Source organism: Marmota flaviventris, chromosome 5, assembly GCF_047511675.1.
Source record: "Marmota flaviventris isolate mMarFla1 chromosome 5, mMarFla1.hap1, whole genome shotgun sequence".
Classification (NCBI taxonomy): Eukaryota; Metazoa; Chordata; class Mammalia; order Rodentia; family Sciuridae; genus Marmota; species Marmota flaviventris.
In genome coordinates this window covers 130,326,069-130,350,152 of record NC_092502.1, presented here as the reverse complement: position 1 = coordinate 130,350,152, position 24,084 = coordinate 130,326,069, and the positions used below count along the sequence as shown (strand labels likewise).

General features: G+C 43.2%; 1 protein-coding gene across 1 annotated transcript in view; it reads left to right on the top strand.

The window, feature by feature from the left end:
• Positions 1-17,222, top strand: part of Myo10 (myosin X) — a 207,028-nt gene extending 189,806 nt beyond the window's left edge. The window contains exons 31-41 of the mRNA XM_027954392.2: positions 1,936-2,078; positions 2,646-2,840; positions 3,795-3,952; positions 6,426-6,549; positions 7,338-7,635; positions 8,749-8,956; positions 10,333-10,469; positions 11,323-11,443; positions 11,864-12,316; positions 14,189-14,380; positions 15,763-17,222. Of these exons, the coding sequence (XP_027810193.2) occupies positions 1,936-2,078; positions 2,646-2,840; positions 3,795-3,952; positions 6,426-6,549; positions 7,338-7,635; positions 8,749-8,956; positions 10,333-10,469; positions 11,323-11,443; positions 11,864-12,316; positions 14,189-14,380; positions 15,763-15,864 (2,131 nt within the window). The 3' untranslated portion in view covers positions 15,865-17,222. The remainder of the gene's footprint in view (positions 1-1,935; positions 2,079-2,645; positions 2,841-3,794; positions 3,953-6,425; positions 6,550-7,337; positions 7,636-8,748; positions 8,957-10,332; positions 10,470-11,322; positions 11,444-11,863; positions 12,317-14,188; positions 14,381-15,762) is intronic.
• Positions 17,223-24,084: the final 6,862 nt, after the last annotated feature.

Genomic DNA, 24,084 nt, shown 5'->3' with positions numbered 1-24,084 from the left:
TGGCATTTCCCATAATCCAAAGTTTTCCTTTTTGGTATCCAGTTTTACATCACCTCCTGGCTGTCTTTGGAGTGCAGATGGAAGCAGTGGAGACCTAATTTAGACAGTCACTTTAAAACAGCAGCAGCATAAGGGGAATATTCTTTATTTGGTTGGAAGGACAAACTTTGGATTCATATGGAAAAAAAATCACTGATTGAGAAAATGCTGTTTCCTCATAAGGAGGGTATACTTCTATATTTTACTAAATTTGAAAAGGATTTTTATGTCAATGTAAATATAGAACTTTAACAAATAAAACCACAAACATTTCCTTTTTTTGACATTTCTGCTTTCTCTGTGCCCTTAAAGTAACATGTTTGGGGTATCTGATTTTGTACAAGGTGCCTTAGCACTGATCAACAACCCCATCTTTTTCCCATTTTTAATTTTGAGGCAGGGCTTCGCTGAGTTGCTGAGGCTGGCCTCAAACTTGTGATTCTCCTGCCTAGGCCTCCCAGGTCACTGGGATTGTACATGTGTGCCACCACACTCAGCTGTAGGTTTTGCTTTTTTAAGGCAAATCATCTTTACAGTCTTTGTACCTAGTGAGTTTTGTTTATTGTTTATTGTTTTGCTGCTTGTAAATTCTGTTCTTGGTCTTCAGTAAAAGTGGCTCTAGAGCCAGAGTCAGAATCAAAACTGACTAATGCTTTTAGTAAGATAGCCAGAATGTGAATATGAGTGTATTAAAATTGACAACAAATATAGTGTCTACTGGGCAGGAGCAGGATTTGAGCTTGGTGGGTGTGGGAGGTCCTCCATCATCCTACCACTAACACAGCCCTTCTAACTATGGACCCTTTGTTTTCAGGAGTGAACCTGCACCTTCTTAAAGATTCACTAGACAGTCACTTTAAAACAGCAGCAGCATAAGGGGAATATGTAATCTGTAACAAGAGCGCATTGACAGTCATTGGGGCCAGGTTCTCACTGCAGTGCTTAAACCTCCCCGCTTACCTAATCTACCTCCTCTTCTCTCACATCCCCTTACTGGGCACATGATGGTCCATGCTGCGAACTTGACATCTTGCTCAGATTTTTCTCTCTTCAACTGCCCAAACTTTTCCCTTCTCGGGGGTGGGGGGGTGGGGGGGCTTTTTATGTTTATTTTTAAGGGGACCTTAAGTCCAACCTTTTTGTATTGAATTCCCTGACTATTACAGTTCAATGAATCTTCTGTTTCTTGAACTTCAGTAGTATTTCACTGTGGTAAGCACTTGAACACATGAGAGGGTGAGGTCAAATTCATTAGTTTAAGCAGTTAGGTATAGGAATTAAGTGTAAACATAGGCTCATGAGCAATTCAGAGCTTTGTCACAGAAAAAGAGCTGAGTATGACAAGTAAATTTCCATTATCACTTTATCCCCACTGAGAGATGCACCCTTGTTGGATTGCTTTGGAAACATGGACCCAGCTGGCTTTTTGTACCAAGCATACCAAGTGCATAAGATGTTCCATTTACACGTATTTACTGATCCTCTTACCGGTGTCTAATGCTCATTCCTGACCCGCAGAAATACTATCCAAGGCAATATCCAGAGGCAAAAAGAAATTGACTTTGGAGAAACATCAAAAAAAAAATTTCCCCCATAGTCACCTTATTTAGCCTTTCCGGAACTGAGTTTCATCTGGAAAGTTTTGCATGAAGAAATGTTTTCCCTCCAAGGACCTTTGGAATGAATGTGTTCCTCCAAGTTTAAAGGTTAATGATGAATAAAATAAATCCTGCAGAAATGAGCAAAGTTTGCCTTAATACAAAAAATACAAATAGCATAACAGTGTTTCTCCCTGTGACCCATAAGCCAGGAAAAAGGCATTTAGTTTTGGTGCCCAGGGAGAAGATGCTGACAGTAGAGCTAACAGGCTGTGCTTCCCTCTCCCCTGTCACTCAGACCCAATTCATTTGTGATCATCACGGCCAACCGGGTGCTCCATTGCAACGCAGACACGCCAGAGGAGATGCACCACTGGATAACGCTGCTGCAGAGATCCAAGGGGGACACCAGAGTGGAGGGCCAGGAATTTATAGTGAGAGGTGATTGCCCTGCATACTTGCACTGTCTTTTTTCTAGATGTCTATTTTCCTTTGTGTAGATACCTGCATCATTTCCACCCTGAGCAACTTTTCTGAGTCACTTTGACTCTTGAAGTTTTTAAATGTGAATAAGCAAAGATCATGGCCATTTCCTAGCAGGTAGAAATGCAGCCCCTTTGTGGTTTCTCTTTAAAAAAAAAATTTTTTTAATTTTTATTTTTTAATGATTTTAATTTTTTTGGTACTAGGAATTGAATACAGGGGCACGTAACCACTGAGCAACATCTTCAGCCCTTTTTTATATTTTATTTAGAGACAGCGTCTTACTGAGTGGCTTAGTGCCTTACTTTTGCTGCTGAGGCTGGCTTTGAACTTGACATCCTCCTGCCTCCTAAGCCACTGAGATTACAAGCGTGCACCACCACACCTGGCTCTTCAAAAAGTTTTGTTTTCACTTTTCAATGTTAGGGATGGTACCTGGGGCCTGTGTATACTGTAAAAGTGCTCTACTGCTGAACCACACCATGGCCTATAGTTTTTAATTCACATTTGAATCTTCCTCTCCAGGGTGGTTACACAAAGAAGTGAAGAACAGTCCTAAGACGTCATCACTGAAGCTGAAGAAGCGGTGGTTTGTCCTGACCCACAACTCCCTGGATTACTACAAGAGCTCAGAGAAGAACGCCCTGAAGCTGGGCACCCTGGTCCTCAACAGCCTCTGCTCTGTCGTGCCACCGGACGAGAAGATATTCAAAGAGACAGGTAACCGGGCTGTGGACTGGAAACTGTCCTGGGACTCAGGAAGTCAGATCACAAGGCTTGGGCTTGCTCCAAGCAGAGGAGTGGGATTCCTAGGTACTGTGTGTACTTTCATCCCCCTCCCCCAAAAGGAACTTTGCTCTTGAGTTATCTCTGAGGCTGGCTATAGTCAGCTGTTCGAGCATGTCATATTTAAGCCATAGTAAACAGATTTGATTTACAGAGGTATAGAAAGACTGATAAGGACAAGAAAGTGTAGATGGACACAGAGCACACTGATCACATTTGTGTTTTTGTCCTTTTCATCATTGTGCCATAAGGGGCATGCAACCTACAAAAGATAAATCCTGCCTTCCTAGAGCAGGAGGAGCAGCATATAAACATAGAGGGGTTTCTTCGTTTTGTTTTTCTTCTAATTTGGAGAATTACAAGGTGTTCTGGAAGATTACTTACTTTGATTTTTGTTTCCAGTTGTGATTTTGTGCTTTTTAAACATAGTCACACAGGTCTGGGTGGGTCAGGTGATCTCTGTGCCATGCACACCACTTAGTTCCTTGTCCTCTGTAGAAGGGAGAGCTGGGTGGGTGGCCAATGGGGATGGAAAGTCAAAATCCAAGGGAGGGTCTCAGTTCATTCTAGAGCCTAGAAATGAACACTGGTCTATACCTGCTGCTCTTTAAAAGGAAACGTTACAGTTTACGTCTGTAATTCTGAGTTTTATCTTTCCCTCTTTACTGAAATCTCCATATTTTTTAATGTGTCATTGATTACTGAGTGCCAGTCACATGTAGCATTTATCAAGTGTTATTGAATTAAATCATTAATTAATTTAAAGGGACCCCGGTCTGACACAATATAGGTTTCTAATGGTACTGAATTTCTGGGGCTCTGGTGCAAGAATATCACCTTGGTCACAGAGTTGGCCCCAATGTGTATGTGCTGCTGCTGTCCTTGCAGGCTACTGGAATGTCACTGTCTATGGGCGCAAGCACTGTTACCGGCTCTACACCAAGCTGCTCAATGAGGCCACTAGATGGTCCAGTGCCATTCAAAACGTGACAGATGCCAAGGCCCCGATTGACACTCCAACCCAACAGCTGATCCAGGATATCAAGGTAAAATAGAGCAGCTGAGAGTCGATCCCACATGCTGCCCTCAGCCATTAAGTCCATAGTGTAGGCCAGTGCAGCCAAAATTAGTGCTTGGTTAATCTGGAGTTAGGAATCTAAATGCAAGATTTTAAGTGAAAATATTACAGTAAAAACATTTTGCTTTTAGGGAGGTGCCAGATGCTGCAGCTGACAAAAGCCTAGATGTTGGTCTCAGTAGGCACAAGGACTGAAGGGCCTCCTGGCCACAGCCATGTGCGTGATCTGGGTCCTGACCAGTCTCAGGTTTCACCTCAGCTCCAGTTGGGACCTTCTAGGAGTAAGACCACAACTCTACCCTGGCTGCGCAGTTTCTAGACCACAGAAGTAGGTTCATGAAGAGCCTGGATTGGTTTAGAACTCAGGATCCCTGACAGGTGCCTCCTAGTGCCAAGAAGCTCCATGTCTCTGGATTAACATTGATTTTATGTCAAGTTGTAATTTCCTGTTTATATAAGTTTAGTGGCTCAGTAAATGTATATCAGTTGAAGGAATCAATGATTCAGCCATGGGCAAGAGTGGAAATGGAGACATGGATGTTCTGGTTGCTCTGCTCACAGAGCTGACAGCCTCTGGCACAGAACCAAGTCGAAGGGATCCTGTTGAAGACTACGGTTCCCCGTGCAGGCAGATTCCCAGGGCAAGGAGAAAAGCTGGTGCTGTGGCAGGAAAGACGGGAGAATGGTGGTGAGGCGGTGTTTTACTGATGTACATCAAAGACAATCAGTCATTGGGGTTCAGGTGGCAAATGCTGCCTTCGTGGAAGGGAAGAGGGGCTGATGTGTGGCTAACATTAGCCTCCTCGGTCCAAAGTGATGTTTGTAGGCATTTAGATCCAAATTCTAACAAATTTTTCTCTAACATTTCAAAGTGTTCCATGGAACCCAGGATGCTAGATATAAATCACCTCATTTTTGAGTTTAAAAAAAAAAAATTATTTCTTGAAGGTTTCTTTTGAAAAAGCAGTGAAAGAAGAAATCACATATCAGCTACACTGTCTTTTCAAAGCTGTATCATATCTATTTTTATATTCTCTAATTATGAATTCAGGCATTCAAAGAATAAATAGAATTTTCCAGATATGAAATAATGCTGCTTAAGAAATGAGACAGTTATCCTAATTTAAGTCCACAGAAAATTTTAAAAGTAATTAAAATTTTTTCTTCTGGCCTTCAAACTGAGTGCTATTTGAAAAAGTTTCATAGTGGAAATGAAACTGCCACGAAAGAATGAGTCATCACCACTCCTCCAACTTTTCTGTTTATTTAAAGCTCTAAAAATAACTTAGCTTTTTCATATTCCAGATTAACATTTTAGGAGCATCAGTACACGATCTAATTCTATGAGAAGGTCTCTTAATTTTCAGGGCAGGCATAGAAAGGAAGAGTTTTCCCAGGAACACATGAACATGTGTAGTTTTCAGGTATAGAGAGGATTCAAAAAAACAATTAAGAACTAGCAAAGAGGGCTGGGGTTGTAGCTTAGCAGTAGACCGCTCCCCTAGCACATGTGAGGCGCTGGGTTCGATCCTCAGCACCACGTAAAAATAAATAAATGAAATAAAGGTACTAAAAAAAAAAAAAACAAGAACTAGCACAAAGCTGGGCACAGTGGTGCACACCTGTAATCCCAGTTTAGGAGGCTGAGGCGGGAGGATTGCAAGTTCAAACAACTTAGCGAGAGACCCTGTTACAAAACAGAAGATCAAAAGGGCTGGGGATATGGCTCAGTGGTTAAGCACTCCTGGGTTCAAAAAAAAAGAACTAGTATGTGGTAAGGCCCTGGCTTTCATCCCCAGTACTGGGGCGGAGGCAGGGGAAATAACTAGCAAGGGATATTTTTTAAATGAATTATAAGGGCTGGGATTGTAGCTCAGTGGTGGAGTGCTTATCTCGCCACTGGGTTCAATCCTCAGCACCACATAAATAAATAAAATAAAAAGTTTTTAAAAAATGAATTGTAAGAGCTGGGGTTGTAGCTCAGTGGAAGAGCGCTTGTCTAGTGTGAGGCATTGGGTTCAATTCTCAGCACCATGTACAAATAAATAAAATAAAGGTCCTTCAACAACTACAAAATATTTTTAAGAATGAATTATAAATAGAGATCACATGATTGATGGGCAAATCATTAGGAAGAGAAGTTTAAATTAATTTTCTTAAGTATATATAATCTCCAAGGGGACATTTTTAGCAAGGGGATGATATGTACACATAAAATAGAGTGAGCTATGCAAGGAGGTATTTTTGTGTTTTGTCCTTAAACCACATCATGGTTCTCTTTCTCTTTACAATGATCAGCTCTAGCTTCCCACCAGCATTGCCCCATTAAACTTGTTGTGGATGTTGGAGATTTTTTGTATGTATGGAAAATTACTGTTGATTCTCTTCACTTAGGTGTATATTTTTGCTTTCTTTCTCATAATGACTTCTTTATTTTCAAGGAGAACTGCCTGAACTCAGATGTAGTGGAGCAGATTTATAAGCGGAACCCCATCCTGCGATACACCCACCACCCCCTGCACTCCCCGCTCTTGCCCCTCCCCTATGGGGACATCAATCTCAACTGTAAGTCCAGAATCCCATCGGACCTCAGGGGCTGTGATTTTATTTTTTCCCTAATAACTCTGAGCTCTAACAACTTAGCATTGGTTTAACTCAAATACTTAGTCATCATGAATGGGGATCTCAGAGTTTTAGAGGTACAAGGGCTATAGTAAGATTTAAAGGGACTCAAGATGCCAGCACTCTGCATGAACTCTCAGTAAATTAAATCAACACCTTACAATGAAACAGGCCTGTGTTAGGTGATTTTGCTCAAATGTAGGCTGTGTACATGAATTTGGAGCACATTTTTAAGCAAGATAGTTTGTATCCAGATGCATTAAATGCATAATGATGAGGTTAAGTTACATGGGCTTATCAGAACGTAACCTCATCATTATGTTGAGGTGCATCAATACCAGATAAGCAGATCCTAAACGATTTTGCATTCTAAGCACAGAACCCATTGAGACATAGACTACTTTTTTTTTTAAAGTTGTCAATGGACTTTATTTTGTTTATTTATATGTGGTGCTGAGAATCAAGCCCAGTGCCTCACACATGATAGGCAAGCACTCTACCACTGAACCACAACCCCAGTCCCATAGGCTAAATAAGCATTTTATGTACTAAAAAGTATTATATAACAAAACAGTGTGCCTTACCCACCTGTGTTTTGCTGCTTTGTTCAACTGATTCTAAAGTGTGGGGCACAGGGTGGGCACTGTATCAGGAAGTGGCTGTCTCCATTCATTCCTTCCTCTTGTCTGCGTCATACCCCTTTGAGACATCCGTTTTGTTGCTTTTCCTAGTGCTCAAAGACAAAGGCTACACAACCCTTCAGGATGAAGCCATCAAGATATTCAATTCCCTCCAACAACTGGAATCCATGTCCGACCCTATCCCAATAATCCAGGGCATCCTGCAGACAGGGCATGACCTCCGGCCTCTGCGGGATGAGCTGTACTGCCAGCTCATCAAGCAGACCAACAAAGTGCCCCATCCTGGCAGCGTGGGCAACCTGTACAGCTGGCAGATCCTGACTTGCCTCAGCTGCACCTTCCTGCCCAGCCGAGGGATTCTCAAGTATCTCAAGTTCCATCTGAAAAGGTAATGCCCAGGGGCTGCGAGGTGAGCAGGAACTGTTTCACGAGTGGGGAGAGGGGCAGTCCCAGTTCTGACAAAGAGCACCCTGTAGGCAGGCACCCTTTGGTCTGCTTCAGCAAGCTCATAGGATGCAGGTGTCCTTTCTTCAGGTCATGCAAGGCCATGACAGGGACCAGGTCACTTTGATGTAGCGTCCTCATGTGTAGGATATTGGGTACATTTAATTACAGAAACAGAAAAACCAACTTGGATATTTATTTCAGGCCAATCAAGTAGAAAACAATCTGATTTAAGTTTTTAAAAAATATTTAAGAATTTTATTTTGTATTTATATTTTATTTATATATTTATATTTAAATTTTATTGTGTCTGAGATTTATAAATAGTTTAATTTAATTGGATACATTCAACAGTAAAATGGGGGGCTGGAATTGTAACTCAGCAGTAGAGCGCTTACCTTGTATGCGTGAGGCACTGCATTCAATTTCCAGCACCACATGTAAATAAGCAAATAAAATAAAGGACCATCAACAACTAAAAAAAATCTAAAAAAAAAATACAGAAATATGGTTATTATTTAGCAGATAAACCCATCTGTTACCTTATGTAGTTCAATCTACTGATTTTGGTTAACTGTGGGGAAACAACTTTCATAAGACATTAAGAAGCATGAGACAGCCCTGGTGGCGCACGCCTGTAATCCCAGCAACTTTAGGAGGCTGAGGCAGGAGAATCACAAGTTCAAAGCCAGCTCCTGCAATTTAGCAGGACCATGTCTTGGGGATGTGGCTCAGTGGTTAAGTGCCCTTGAGTTCAATCCCTGGTACTAAAAAAAAAGGTGGAGGCGTGGCGGGGAGCAGCAGCAGCATGAGACTTAGTTGAAGTGTTAATGGCACTGGCAAGGTGCTTGGCAGTGGGAGTGCCCCCCCCAACACACACACACCAGCTCTTTATTTTTTCTGTAATTAGGCTGAAATCTGCACAGAATGAACTGGGCACTCAACAGGAAGGTACTGTTGCCTTCACCATCTTGGGCTCCAGGACCTTCCCACAGCCCAGATCCCAAGACCAACCAGTCTCCATCTACAGTTAATAGTTCATATATTTGTCTCCTAGGGTACGGGAACAGTTTCCAGGAACCGAGATGGAAAAATACGCCCTCTTCATCTACGAATCACTTAAGAAAACCAAATGCCGAGAGTTTGTGCCTTCCCGGGATGAAATCGAAGCTCTGATCCACAGGCAGGAAATGACGTCCACAGTGTACTGCCATGGCGGCGGCTCCTGCAAGATCACCATCACCTCCCACACCACAGCTGGGGAGGTGAGGCATAGGGCATGTCCTCATCCCACTTGGTGCACAGCTGCCCACACGCCCAAGTCAGTGAGGTCGTGCACGATTAGACTGGCTGTCTCGTACAGTACCCAGCTGCTCGGTAAACAGGGAAGCAAGCGCAACCTGCAACCAATTGCATGTACCTAGAGGTTCAAATAGTTCCTAAAGATGAGTGGAAACAAAAAGTTGTACTCGTGCCTGCTAATCTGAGAAGCAGCTGAGAATCTAGTAGAGGCAGCAGAGTTGATTCAGGTACATTGCTGTGTTCCTGAAGGATGTAGGGTGTTATTTCTGCAACAGAGTGTTTCTTTTCTTTTAAATATTTTTTTAGTTGTAGATTGACACTTTATCTTTATCTTGTTTTTCTATTTTTATTTTTTCCTGGTGCTGAGCATTGAACCCAATGCCTCACATGTGCAAGGCAAGCGCTCAACCACTGAGCCACAACCCCAGCCCCAGGGTGTTTCTTTTTGCCACGTGAATATTGAGAATGTTGGGTCAGATGAACTTTTTTTTTCTTGGAGTACTGGGGGTTGAACCCAAGGCATGCTGGGCCTACTGTTGAGCTACCTCCACAGCCCACCCCCACTTTTCTTAATTTAATTTTAAGATAAGATCTCACTAATTTGCCCAGAATTACCTTGAACTTGAGGTCCTCCTGAGAAGCTGGGATTACAGCTGTGCACCCAACTCATTTTCTTTATTCAATTTAATCTTAGCATTATGAAACCCATTGGCTAAAAGAATTAGTACAGTAAAACCTCAGAAGGCTTCTTGTGTGGAAGAAGTATCATTGAAGTCACTTGTTTTTTGGAGTTTATGAATTTATTAGCTAAAAGACAGTACTTCAGTGTTTTATTACTTTCCCTATTAGTATGGGTTTGCAAGAAATGTGTCCATTGATTGGTAAAGTACCCTATGTTCTTCCTTGGCAAGAATGAGATAAAGCTAACTTTTAAGAGAAGGGAAAGCCAGGCGCCGTGGCACATGCCTGTAATCCCAGCAACTAGGGAGGCTGAGGCAAGAGGATCACAGGTTTAAGACCAGCCTCAGCAACTCAGCAAGGACCTAAGCAAAGCAACTTAGCAAGACCCTGTCTCAAACTTTTATAAAGGGCAGGGGATGTGGCTTAGTGGTAAAAGCGTCTGTCGATTCAGTCCACTGCACCAAAACCAAAAACAAGAGAACAAGGGGAAAATGTCACCTTTGAGATTCTGGGTGATCATACACATGACAGTTTCAGGAGGCTACTTGGACCCTCACTTGTGCCAGCAGCTCCCTCTGGGTCCACATGAAGGCACGTTCTAGAATTATGTGTTGGGACCATAGCCTCCAGAGCTGAGGAATTCCCATGTGTCTTCCAGGTGGTAGAGAAACTGATCCGGGGCCTCGCCATGGAGGATAGCAGGAACATGTTCGCCTTGTTTGAGTACAATGGACACCTGGACAAAGCCATCGAAAGCCGAACCATTGTAGCTGATGTTCTAGCAAAGTTTGAAAAGTAAGTCCTTCATAAAGTGCTGAAAGGGCAAGTAAAAAATGTCAGAGCAAGGGCTGAGGGTTTGGACTTCCATTCCGTGTTTGGTTCACTGTATGTTCAAGTTAGTTGGTTTTACCTGGGTTGAGCATGTTTATCTTTTCAGCTTTGCCAGCTGTGTTTCTTGATTACTAGAGGAAGCCACAGTCTCAAATATGATTTAACTTGAAACTGGTTCTTCACCCCATTCTCTTTCTCAGTCACTTGTTGTATTCATTGTCTTCGAATTTCTTGATTCTTAGGTTTTCACTTGTCATAAGCTTTGAATTAGGCCATCAGCCAACTTAGAAGCTCTTCAAACCACTTTTGATGTTTCCATTATGAAATGCACCTGCAGTATCACACTTGGAGTTTCACACTTTCATTTTTGATTTCGTGCCCCCTAGGTGGTGGCACAAAAGTTATTCCTCAGCATAAATGCAGTCTGCATACAAGAATATTCAATATTTATGAATCATTTCAGGATTGGTAAAGGAAATGAAGAAATGACCTTTCTTTCTTTCCATTCTGTGGATTCAATATAAGGCCTAACTGGTACTAATCAATCTGGGTTCCTCAAAAAGTACTAGTTGGCATAGTTTTAACTGAAGGCTTCATGTTTGTTTTTGTAGAGTGAGACTTCTGGTTAGATAAAACTGCCGGGAACTATGATTAGCCCCCTCTTTTTCTCCCCCGGCCCATCCCCATCCCCAAGTCCAGCCTCACTGTCATCTGAGCATGGTCAGTGCCTCCTCCTGCCATGTAAGTCAGCTCCCTGCAGGCCACCCAAGGGCCATCTCTCATTTTGCTTTCTGAGTCTTGTGACTTCTCTCTCTAGGCTGGCCGCCACATCAGAATCAGGGGACTTGCCTTGGAAATTCTACTTCAAACTTTACTGCTTCCTGGACACGGACAACGTGCCAAAAGACAGTGTGGAATTTGCGTTTATGTTTGAACAGGTAAAGAGAATTCTTAAAAATAGATCCTTGCTGGCACACAGCAGAGAATCCCATGATGGCACCTTATAAATCCACCTCTGGTCCTTAGAAATGGTGCGTGGTGCTAGATTCCCAGCAGGGACAAGGCCAGCGGCTCTAGCATTCATTTGTAGAATGGAACTTCTACAAAGTTTATGTCAGCTTCCCTGCCAGAAACTCTTCTCATTTGAGGAACACAGATCACGAGGAATAGAAGCTGTGGAACGAGTTCAGTGGTATCTGCACCAGGGAGTAATTTGGGGTTAAAAATGGTAAGGGGCTCAGGGTATGATTTTCTTCAGGCAGTCAAGGAAGGTGACATTCAAGAGCAGTCATGAGGGGGGCATGGGCATCCTGTAACAGTGCCGCTCTGACCACAGGGCTGTCGCCTCCTCCTTTCAGGCCCACGAAGCAGTTATCCACGGCCACCATCCAGCTCCTGAAGAAAACCTCCAGGTTCTCGCTGCCTTGCGGCTCCAGTACCTGCAGGGGGATTACACTCTGCATGCCACAATCCCACCTCTCGAAGAGGTTTATTCCCTGCAGAGACTCAAAACCCGCATCAGCCAGTCCACCAAGAGCTTCACCCCCTGCGAGCGGCTGGAGAAGAGGAGGACAAGCTTCCTGGAGGGGACACTGAGGCGGAGCTTCCGGACGGGGTCTGTTGTTCGGCAGAAGGTTGAGGAGGAGCAGATGTTGGACATGTGGATTAAGGAGGAAGTCAGCTCTGCTCGAGCCAGCATCATTGACAAGTGGAAGAAATTTCAGGGGATGAATCAGGAGCAGGCCATGGCCAAGTACATGGCCTTGATCAAGGAGTGGCCTGGCTACGGGTCCACGCTCTTCGACGTGGAGGTGAGAGCTGGCTGCTGTGCGGGTGGGCAGGTTCATGTGGCGGGAAGACAAGTTGGAACACTGTGCTCTCTCACCCTCTTTTATGAAAGCCTCCCGAACTTTACCATTAACACCTCCTACCTCCCCAGAGCTTTTTTTCTTCCTTTGCAGTAAATGTTCCTATAATATTTTAGGAAGGAATACAAAATTAAGATGTTATCTGTTCTTTTTTTTTTATTTTAATTTTTTAGTTGTATATGGACACCTACTTTTATTTCATTTACTTAATTTTATGTGGTGTTGAGGATCAATCCCAGTGCCTCACACGTGCGAGGCAAGTGCTCTGCCACTGAGCCACAACCCCAGCCCCTTCATCTGTTCTTAAATAATTGCTACTTTTTCCTATGGAAGCTACAGAACTGATTTTTTTAGATGCTGATAGAAACCTGCATTTAAGTTGTTTAAAATTTTTAGCCACCAGCTGAGGTTTAATGAATTTCTGATTCATTTCCCGTTTTTTTTTTTTTTCTTCTTCTTTTAATCTTTTTAAAGTAGACCATTATTTCAAAGGAATTCTTACTGATGGTCAAAAGAAGGTTTTGACCATCAACTTTTCATTTCTCTGATTGTACACGATGTAGAGTCGCACCACATTGTGCAGTCATACATGTACCTAGGGTAACGATGTTCATCTCATTCCACCATCTTTCCAACCCCCATACCCACTCCTATTCCCTGCCTCCCCTTGGCCCAATCAAAGTTCTTCACCAACCCCCCCACCCACCCAAAACACACATACCCATGGATCAGCATCCACTTATCAGAGAACATTCAGCCTTTTGTTTTTGGGGATTGGCTTACTTCGCTTAGCATGATATTCTCTAACTCCATCCATTTACTTGCAAATGCCATGATTTTATTCTCTTTTATTTCTGAGTAATATTTCATTGTGTATATATACCACAGTTTCTTTATCCATTCATCTATTGAAGGGCATCTAAGTTGGTTCCACAGTCTAGCTATTGTGAATTAGAGAGCACATGACTTTGAAAGCCCAAATATTTCCTCTCTGATCTGGCTTAGCTTCCAGTTTCTTATAGTCACAGTAATTCAGTATGTTATCTGATGACTTTAAATTGAGGCTCTATAAAAATCTAAATGTTAATTTTAGTTTCTAAGATCCTTTAATTGCTTCTCATTGGATGCTGTTTGGGGTTTGGTCCATGGTTGGTTCAGTTATGTTTGTCCCAAAGTATAAATCAGATGCTTTGTACCGTGTTCCTCCTCTTTTCATCATCCTCAATTTATACGTCTCCTGTTTGCACTGGTTCAGCTCAGCCTACATTGCTGTTCTCTCCACTTAGGCTCCTTTTCTTCCACTGATGTATATAAGAAATCTTAGTTAGACAGTGAACTGCCTGTTTACACTAAAAGGCAAAAAGTTGGTGCTGCTCCTGTAAAGAAGAGCCAAAATTGCCTGGCACACAGGGACTTGGAGAATGTTCCTCTGTGGCCATCCCAGAAAGGATTAGAGAAAGAACTAGAGACAGCAGCAGACCTGGCTCAGGCCACTTGGTGGCTGGAGATCTTGGTCAAGTCCCTGGCCAATGGCATTATCAGCCCTCTTCCATGTGGCTGATTCAGGTGGCTAAATAGTAGAATGCTTCCAAGAGGTGAAGAGTCCATACAGCACCTTAGACTGATGAGGTTCCCAGTTCGTAAGATTGATCATCTAGTCAGAAGTCAATCAGGGTAGCCAGAGAGCTGCCGTGAATACAGTGAATGCAGTCAGAGTTCTGTGCTGAGCTCTTGTCTCACTCTGTCTGGTGGCTTCTAGACTGTGTTTCTCCTGCCTTGCCATTAAACCTTCATCCCAACTCTTTTGGCCACCAGTGCAAGGAAGGCGGCTTCCCCCAGGAGCTCTGGCTGGGCGTCAGCGCAGATGCCGTCTCTGTCTACAAGCGTGGGGAGGGAAGACCATTAGAAGTCTTCCAGTATGAACACATCCTCTCTTTCGGGGCACCCCTGGCAAACACGTACAAGATCGTGGTGGACGAGCGGGAACTGCTCTTCGAAACCAGTGAGGTAAGAGGCAGAACAGGCACGTGTTCACTGGTGACCTTGAGGAAAGAGCAAGGTGGCACCCCATTTCCTGACACCTTTGACCATTTGGATATTTCTCTCCTTGTTTTTATATGAAAGTGCAGTATTGTGGCCCCTCCCCCCAAATTAAGCCCAAATTTCTTCTGCATACCTTTAAAATAGAGAAATTTGGTTCTGTTTTATCAGGGAGGAAAGGAAGAGAAAGGGAAATGATAAAGATGTCCATGAAAAAGCATAATATTTAAAGTGAAAATTAGACAATTGTGACAAAGCATTGCAGCAGTGAGACTTGATTCTGGTTGCGGTCACAGAGCAGGAGGGAGCCGAGGGGCATGACCATCTGTGTAGCTAATTCTAGATCTCAAAGTCATACACAAAATAGCCTCTAAGTATGTCAACTCCAAACTTTAACAAATATAGCAAGAATACTAGTCTACTGAGGCCTGCACAAAGGGAGTGGCTGGCGGCAAAGAGGTAGACGGAAATGCTGCCCATGGTATGATAACGAGGAGGGTGCTTGAGGTGCTGGAAGGCAGGGAGGCGGGGGGTGCCATGCAGCAGGCACCCTAGGCAGACAGAAATGCACAATGAGAGGAAAGGGCTGGGGATTCCCCAACCAGAGGGCCCCAAACGCAGGGCTGTAGGATTTGGGTGAATCCAGTAGACAATAGAAGGTCACTGTGGGATCTTCATGCATGACACTTCCACAGTGATTTTGCTCACAGTGATCTGGAGTGGGATTGGAAGGGCAGAGGGATCAGGGAGATGAAGCCTGTTAGGATGGGGTCACAGGACATAGCCAGCAGTGAGGAGGGCTGGCCAAAGAGGGTAGCAGTGATGGTGGCACCCTTGGAAGGAGCTATGGGAGCTCCCAGTTTTATGAGGTGGCTGGTAGGGAACAGAAGCAGGCCAGGTGTCGGGACAGCTTCCCAGAGCCCTCTGCTGGCCTCCAAGACCAAGGTGCTGCTTCTTCAGCTGCCTCCCAAGGGGTAGACCAAAATTGGTTGATTCAAACTTCAGGACTGATTGTGAACTTCACAGTTCTCATTTGTTTTCAGTAAGGGAAGTAATTCTAACCCTGATGATACCCAGACTAGTGTCTGCAAGCTCTCATAACTTACCTAAAGCAAAACTGTTGTTTTGCATGCATGAACCACCAGGTGGCGCACATTGTATTTGGAAAAGCCGCATTCCCTGACTAGGAATAGGTAAAGGCAGCTCAACTGAAGACAGGAGCCCTGAATTAGTATGGAAAGCTGCTGCCTTATGCTTGGAGAATAAATAGAGGATGTCTGGTGTTCAGGCTGGGCCTTTTGACCTGGTGGAAACTGGTGACCAAGTGTGGGTTCTGCTCCCCTGGGCAGGTGGTGGACGTGGCCAAGCTCATGAAAGCCTACATCAGCATGATCGTGAAGAAGCGCTACAGCACCACGCGCTCCATGAGCAGCGAGGGCAGCTCCAGGTGAAGACAGAAGAGCCCACACAGCCAATATCTGAACATGCCACCCTCTGGCTTAGGCCAGCTCCAGGGTCCCGAGTCTGGCCAATGGCCAACCTGCCCAGGCTTTCTGGAAGCCCCTCGCTGGGGGGAGGATTCTCCAGGGGTCCTTTTCGCCCTGTCAGCTTCAATGATCATGTATTAAGCTGTCAACCTTAACAGTCTGCACAATTTCCAAAGCTTTACTACTCTTAGATGACACATGCCTTAAAAAAAGAAAGGGGAGAAAAACCACGCTGCCACCAAAGCAGCCAGAAGTGCCTTAATTGGGATCCAACCCGTGGACCTTAACTGTGCTACTGAGGGGAGGTGCTCCCCGCGGGGAAACCTGCGGAGTGGAGGGGGTTGTCTGTCGTGATTATGCACTAACCTCCCAGCCTGATTTCCCTGCGGTGAGGGAAGGTGAGGGAGTGGGGAGGTGAGGGCGGAGGGGTGGTATATTTTAGTTGGAGCGCTGCTGGCAGCCTTCCTCGTGGACATGTATTAACTTTTTTGCTTTGTTTCATCTTCTGAGTGTCTGTGCTTGCCCGTGCATGCCTGTGTTCATAAACTCAACACTTTTAATCATTGTTTCATGAACATTAAACACAAAGGGAAGAGGATGTGCAATGGTGTAAACAGTCTGTATATTTTAATAGTTCAGAGTTCTAGTCTTCAGTTGTTACTTTATTAAGGTGGTTTTATTAACAAACCGGAATCCTGGATTTTCCTGTCTTTGCTGTATTTTGAAAAAACATGTTTTGACTCAGTTTTGTTTTACATGTAGCAAAGTCTGCACTCTGTGTCTGCTGTATTACAAACAGATCTGCAGCCCACAAGATAACTGTATTTATGAACCACTCTTAAAACTGCCGACTCCAGTACTGTCTTTAGAGCAATATGAAGTCATTTTATTTGGAGTCTTTGTATTTCTAAAAGAGTTAAGTTAAAAAACATTTTTCTTTGGAGGTAAGCCTGTACCACTCTGGATAGATTACAGACATAATGGCATTGAATATGGGGAAGCTACCGCATTGCTGCAAGGGGTAACACAGGGGCGAACCTCTGAAGCACACCCGTATTAAACGCTGAGGCTTTGGTAAAATGAGACCATTTTATCCCAAGTTTATGTTGGTGGTCAGAACTGGCCCCTCTAAATAAGTCAGCATTTTTGACCAGAAGAAAAATATTCTGGACTTGGACCTTTATTTTTATATGGAAAAGTTATAAAGACTTGGGACAATGAAGTCTACCCATTAAAAAAAAAATTGCCTTATCCCTTATGAACAACTATGTGAAATTGTTTGTTGGCTCACAGAAAGTCTGACAATAAAGGATATTAGCTAACATGCTGTGTGTTTCCTTTATCAAGGTGACTCTAAATAACTGTGAGGGGCTCATTTTTGTTTTGATTTTTGGTTGTATTGCTTTTGGCTCTGTGTTTCCTGTATATTCATCCCTCGTATCTGCAGGGACTAGTTCTAGGACCTGCAGGAGTGAAAATCTGCAGATGCTCGGCTTCCTTATATAAAATGACACAGTATTGCACATAATCCTCACACATCCATTCGTATACGGTAAATCATCTCTAGATTACGTAAAAAATAACATGCTATGTAGGTGTGCTGTACTGGGGAATACTGACTAAAGTCTGTGTGCTTGATACAGTTTTTTTGTTTGTTTTGGTACCAGAGATTGAACTCAGGGGCACTTGATCACTGAGCCACATTTCCCAGCCCTATTTTGTATTTTATTTGTAAGAGACAGGGTCTCACTGATCTGTGATTAGTTGGACCCATGGAAAAAGAATCTGTGGACTCTTTGCTCCCAGGCTCAAAATCAGGCAGATTAATGGCCATCTTGATCATTCTCTCAGAAGGTGAAAGGATTGGTAAGTGACATTAGACACATCTAGTTTTTGAAATATGTTTTGTCAGTCTCCTTTGCCTGTCTCCAAAATATGCCTGACCTTGAAATCCATGATCCAGACCCGCCTGCAATTCACTGTGCTGCAGAGCACACAAGCCATTTGGCCATGCCCTGGGAAGTCACCTGAAGCCAGGTGCTACTGAGAACCTGTGGCCTCAAGGGGTGGCAATTGAAGAGGCCTGCTGCCAGAGGGCTGGATCCCCTCTGGAACCACTACCTGAAGGGCACCCCCACCCTCCAGTTACATGAGCAAATGGCAGGGAAGGAAAGGGAAAGAATAGCATCTCCACTGAGTGCCGGTAGCTTTGTGTGCTTTAATGTTTTATTTGGAAGTATTTGGAGATTCAGAGGGTGCTGCAACGCAGCATACAGGAATGAGAGGTCCACACCACCGGGTCCCCCAGTCATAACAGCCTGCAATGCTGCAGAACTGTCCCGCACCCTGGAGAGGAGCCCGCAGCTTCCTCAACCCATGGTCCATTCTGAGTCCCCGGTTCTGCACATGCTTGTTGGTATGTTTGATGTCCATGGCTTTGAATGACCTGAGTGGGGGAACTGTGCCTTTTTATTATTGAGGTCAGCATCAGAGTGAAGGACAGCGTCATTCAGATTTAAGCTCAACTATATTTTCACATATTCTTATTTTTAATTCTTTGGAAGAGAATACACAGGTGATTTTTTTAAGTATTTTTTTTAAAGAGAGAGAATTTTTAAATATTTATTTTTTAGTTTTTCGGCGGACACAACATCTTTGTTTGTATGTGGTGCTGAGGATCGAACCCGGGCTGCACGCATGCCAGGCGAGCACACTACCACTTGAGCCACATCCCCAGCCCTGTTTTTTTTTTTGTTTTGTTTTTAAATACTAAAGGTAAAAAGTGACTTTTCCTCCCAGCATAGAATTACCCAGTTTTCCATCTGTAGAGCCAAGGTTGTTTTGTTTTATTTTTGCCATTTTCTTAAATATTCTTCCAGAAATACTTTAAACTGTCCCAAGCATGTACCCACATATATATCCTCTGCCCCTGTTATTTATTTTTAAAGAAAATATAAAAGCCTAAACCCTTTTGTACCTTGTTTTTCCCCCAGAACACTGTTTTAATTGCCATTCTTCATTAATACTTAGAGATGTTCTTATTCTTTTCAACCAGTGTAGAGTACAGCAAACAGCTTTGTGGGAAAAAAGAAATGGCCACCTAATTTATTTCTAAAAATAGTTCAGAAATCTAACAGGGCAGTTTTTTCAGTTATGAGACTTGATTCAAACAACAATCGGTCGACATAAAAATATGTCATAATAAAGTTCTACATTATCTAGGTCATATGCTGGGGACCTTCAATAAATTCTAGAAGTATTTTACAAATATAAAAGCAAGTGCTAATGAATACAAAGATTCCAATGCACCAGAAGTGTTTGAGAAAAAACTAAATATACATAAAGCGAATCCTTGGGGGGGGAGGGGGGTTGAACCCAGGGTGCTTAACATTGAGTCACATCCCCAGCCCTTTTTATTTTTTTTTTTATTTGGAGATAGTGTCTCTCTAAGTCGCTTAGGGCCTTGCTCAGTTGCTGAGATGGGATTTGAATTCATGATCCTCCTGGCTCAGCCTCCAGAGCTAAATTTAACCAATATATTTACAGCTATTTCATGCAGTTGATCAGAAAAGCATTATGATACACATGTGAGAAAATATGGGGCTTGGATTCTAGGTTTGGCACTTCTATTTTCAAAGTATGCAATCTTTTAGACCAGGTTTCAGCAAACTGAAGCCCAGAAGCCAAATCTAGCCCGCCACATGTTTTTTTAAGTGGTTTTATTAGAACAGATCTGCACCAGCAAAGTTAAGTAGCTTTACTTAAGGCTGAAAATATTTGCTCTCTCATACTTTTATTTAAAGAATTTGCTGCCAGGCACAATGGCACACACCTAATCCCAGTGACTGAAGGCTTAAGCAAGAGGATGGCAAGTTCAAGGCCAGCCTCTGCAACTTAGTGACTCCCTGCCTCAAATCAAAAAATAAAATGTTCTGGGAATGTAGTTCAGTGGTAAAGTGCCCGCCCGTAGGTTCAATCCCCAGTAAAACGAGAAAGAAAGGATTTACTGACTTTCCTCTTTTAGGTAATTACAGAAATATATTTCCTTTATAACTTCAGCTGTGGTTAGAATTTCTATTCTGTGTTATGTGAGGGGTATAGTCCCCATTTTTGAGGTGGGTTTTTGTTTGGTTGGTTGGTTGGTTGGTTGGGGGTTTTTTGTTTGTTTTTTGTTTATTGGGTTTTTTGGTGCTGGGGATCAAATCCAGGGCCTTGGTACATGCGAGGCAAGCATTCTACCAACTGAGCTGTATCCCCAGCCTGAGATTTTTGGTTTGTTTTTTGTTCATTATTTTGAGTGAATCTCCTCCTCTCCCTGCATTTCCCCATCAGTACAAACTAGCTCAGCATCACCTCTCATTTCTCTTGATCTGTCAGTAAATTGATTAAAGGACATAAAGTTTCTCCAGGACAAAGACATCCTTCCACCTGACCCAGGACATCCAGCATTCTGCCTGCCTCAAATGCTTTAGGGGCTCAACTTAGCCATAAGTAGTGAACAGATTACAGCCCCACCTTTCAACAAATTTATTATGAAAATGAGATAAATACACATGAACATGCTAAATAACTGCATAGATAGCCTGAGTCAGGTGAGTATCAATAAGGTAGCATTGCAGATGCCTAAAGCAGGCAGATGGATGTGTGGGAAAGGGTGGTGGGCTCTGAGCCGGGTCTGCAATATGGCAGGTCTTGGTTGGTGGAGAGGAAGAAATTCCTGCTGGAGGGCCCTGAAGAACCAAGCTCAGGTGTGGAGTAGAGATGGGCTTGGGGCAGGTATCAGTACAAAGTCAGAGCATGCTTTCATTTCATCCCCATTGTGTCCGTCCCTAGCTTATAGTCTTTTGCTAGCCAGCAGTGACAAAGGGAACAGTACTGGTGACACCCAGTACCTGCATTCCACAAGACCAGAGCTGGAATTCCTAAGCATTTGGAATTCTGGCAGTGACGTGCTGGTAAATTAATAAAGGCCTGCTTCGGAGTGTTTGTTGGTTTTCTAGGTGTAAATATTCTCACCGTGGCTGCTTCCAGACTCCAAGGTGGCATCACTGAATGCAGAGTCAGAATGAGATGCACACAGTCAAGTTTCCCAGCTGCTAGGAGCCAGGGCTTACACAAAATATAGAATCTTGTCCCTATCTTTATTCTTCCCAGGGACTTCTCTTTTCCATTTCAAGTTCTAACAGGATTGCATTGATAAGCAGTTTGAGACTTGAACAGGTCTACTCCTCAGGCACTCATACATTTGCTTGGTGGCAAACAGTTGGTAGATTATAGTTCTTGTCATTTCCCCCGTGATAGGCCAGAAAAGAAAACAAATAATTCCTATAAATCTGATCTCTTGGGAGAATGATTCTCTAAATTCATCATGTGACTCAGCATTGAGGAAATTTAATAGGTCTCTTGATTAGAGATAATATGACCCCGAGGATCAACACCAACCATAACATAATTCAATTAATTTTAATAAGTACGTATTATTATGTTGCTATTTGGATGAGAAAACAACACTACTTTAGTGGGATTTCAAAGGAAATAAAAGTATCTTTAGTAAGTTACTTGAAGACTAGTTGGGAGTAGAGGATAGGCAGATAGGAGACAATAAAACAATTGGAACAGCAGGAGTATGTGGGCAGTCTGGGCATGTGTTGAAGGGACCCAGAAAGAAGAGTGCAGAGAGCAAAGTTTTGAAAGGGACTTTGAGCCAAAACATATAGATTTATGACATTTAGCGTATGCGCCAGTACAGTGACACAAATGAAGAAAATTCACAAGGTGAACAACCATTTATAAAGCAAAATTTTATAAAGCAAAATTTTAAAAATAACACCTTTACAATGCTATCACAAGCATTTAACATTTAAAAGGAAATCTAAAAGAAACAGTGTCCTCTTGTGTCACAGCTCCTGACTTCTTTATGCTAGTCTGAACTGAAAAGTAAGTTAGCTGGGTGCAGTGATGCATGCCTGTAATTCCAGCGGCTCAGGAGGCTGGGACAGGAGGATAGTGAGTTCAAAGCCAGCCTCAGCAAAAGCGAGGCAGGCGCTAACCAACTTGGTGAGACTCTGTCTTTAAATAAGGCTGGCTCAATGGTTGAGTGCCCCTAAATTAAATCCCAGTATCCCCCCCCCCCAAATAAAGTAAATTGATTCACAAAATCGTATGAAATGAAAGGTAGAAATTGCTGTGATGTGAATGTCAACTAATCATAAGAGCAAAGCTATGTATCAGATGGAAAGAGACTGAGGTGGTCAACTCAATTTATACTTATGCAGATGAGGAAGCCTAAACCTTATAACACCTACTGTGCTGGTCCCTGTGCTGAATGTAAAACAGCAAGACAATCTAACTTCTAAAATAAAATGAAAGACATTCCTTTATGACAAAGAGAAAGCACCATTAATTTGTTAACCCTAACCCTAACCCTAACCCTAACCCTAACCCTAACCCTAACCCTAAACCCTAACCCTAACCCTAACCCTAACCCTAACCCTAACCCTAACCCTGCTTGGAATGTTTATTTTGTATCTTAAACAGCTGGCCATCTAGTACTTGGTAGAATCATGAATTTTTTAAAAGTTAAGTTTCGGCTGCTATTCAACTCCTGCCTGTCATCCCCCGGAATCACCCATGCAAGAAGCACATTGATTGCAAATTGATACCTGCAGCAAAGCACACCGCTCTGTCTGGATTCTGCAGGAATAGTTCTTTGTCATTCCAGCCTCTGCTTAAACATGGTCTCCAGAGGGTCCTACCTTACCACCAAATTTGAGTCATTATTGCCCCACTATTTGAAGTAGCACTTGCTACTAAATGATTTTTATTCCAACTAGAATCGTAAGTTCCGTGAGAGCAGAAATCATTTCCTATTATCACTGTCACTGTTATCTAGAACCATATCTGAATGTACTAGATACTGAGTATTTCTTAACAAATGAATAAATTGTAACTTTCAATTTGGGGTCACGCTAGCTGAGATTCCCTAGAGAACAGAGCATGAGGCAGAAATTAACTACATGTACTTCAGGAAGTGCAATCCCAGGGCAGCCAGGAAAGGGAGTGGGGTCAGGGAGGGTGGGAAGCTCTCCTGTGTGGCTCTTCTCACCATGGCCAAGGGCAGCCAGGGAAGTCCCACCCCAGAGCAGTCAGCAGCAGGAAGGAAGATCTACCTTCCTGGCTTGGTTCTGTCTCCCTTTCCTTGCCTAATTGCACTACATGGGTAGCCAGCTTCCCACATTTCCATGTCATCTATCTGGTGCCTTTAAAACCCACTTAAGAATCCAAATGTGGTGGGATGAGGAACACCCCCACCCACGAAGATACCCGTGTCCTAATCCCCAGACCCTGTGGATGTTCCTTTTTGGCAGAAGGGACTTCCAGATAAGTTATGGGTGTAACAGGAGGAGATCATGCTATTTGTCCAAATGGGTCCCTCATAAGAGGGAGGCAGGAGATCAGAGTCAGTATGAAGAAATGGGACGATGGAAAAGGTTGGAGTGATGCAAGAAAGGGGCCACAAACTAAGGAATGCCAGCAGCCCTGGAGCCAAGAGGGGCGTGGAATCCTTAGAAGGAACCAGGCCTGATGGTAGACTCATGAAATTTGTGTCAGAATTTTGACCTCCAGAACTGTAAGAATATTAATTTTGTTCTAACCCACATAATTTTGTGAATTTTATGTGTCACATAATCTACAATCTTACATAAACCCATCACAAACATACCTTTCATATTTGATTACGAGCTATTTAGCCAGGACAGAATTCTTTTATTTAGACTTGATATAGAATTTATATAGTTGCTTTAGCAAACAAACCCCTCTATGTCTACTACCTATCACAACTGAAGATGGTTTCTTGCTTACACAACCGTCCAATATTGGTATAACACTGGGAAGGTGCTGGCTCTTTCTTGTGGCTATTCAAAGGCCTTGACCGACAGAGGCAATTCCTTCTTTTATATTTAGCTTGCATGGTCTCCCTGGGCACAGAAACTGCTGACATACAGAAAGGAGCAGTTGACTGGGTAAGGTCATCTACCTCTTAAACTCCTCAGCGGAGAGATGATGTCACCTCTGCTTAAGATCTGCTAGCAAGATCTAGTCATGTGGCATGGCTTATGAGCAAAGGATGCTGGGAAGTATAGCCGCAGGCTGGGCAACTGCCCCTCAGTAACGGAGCTTCGC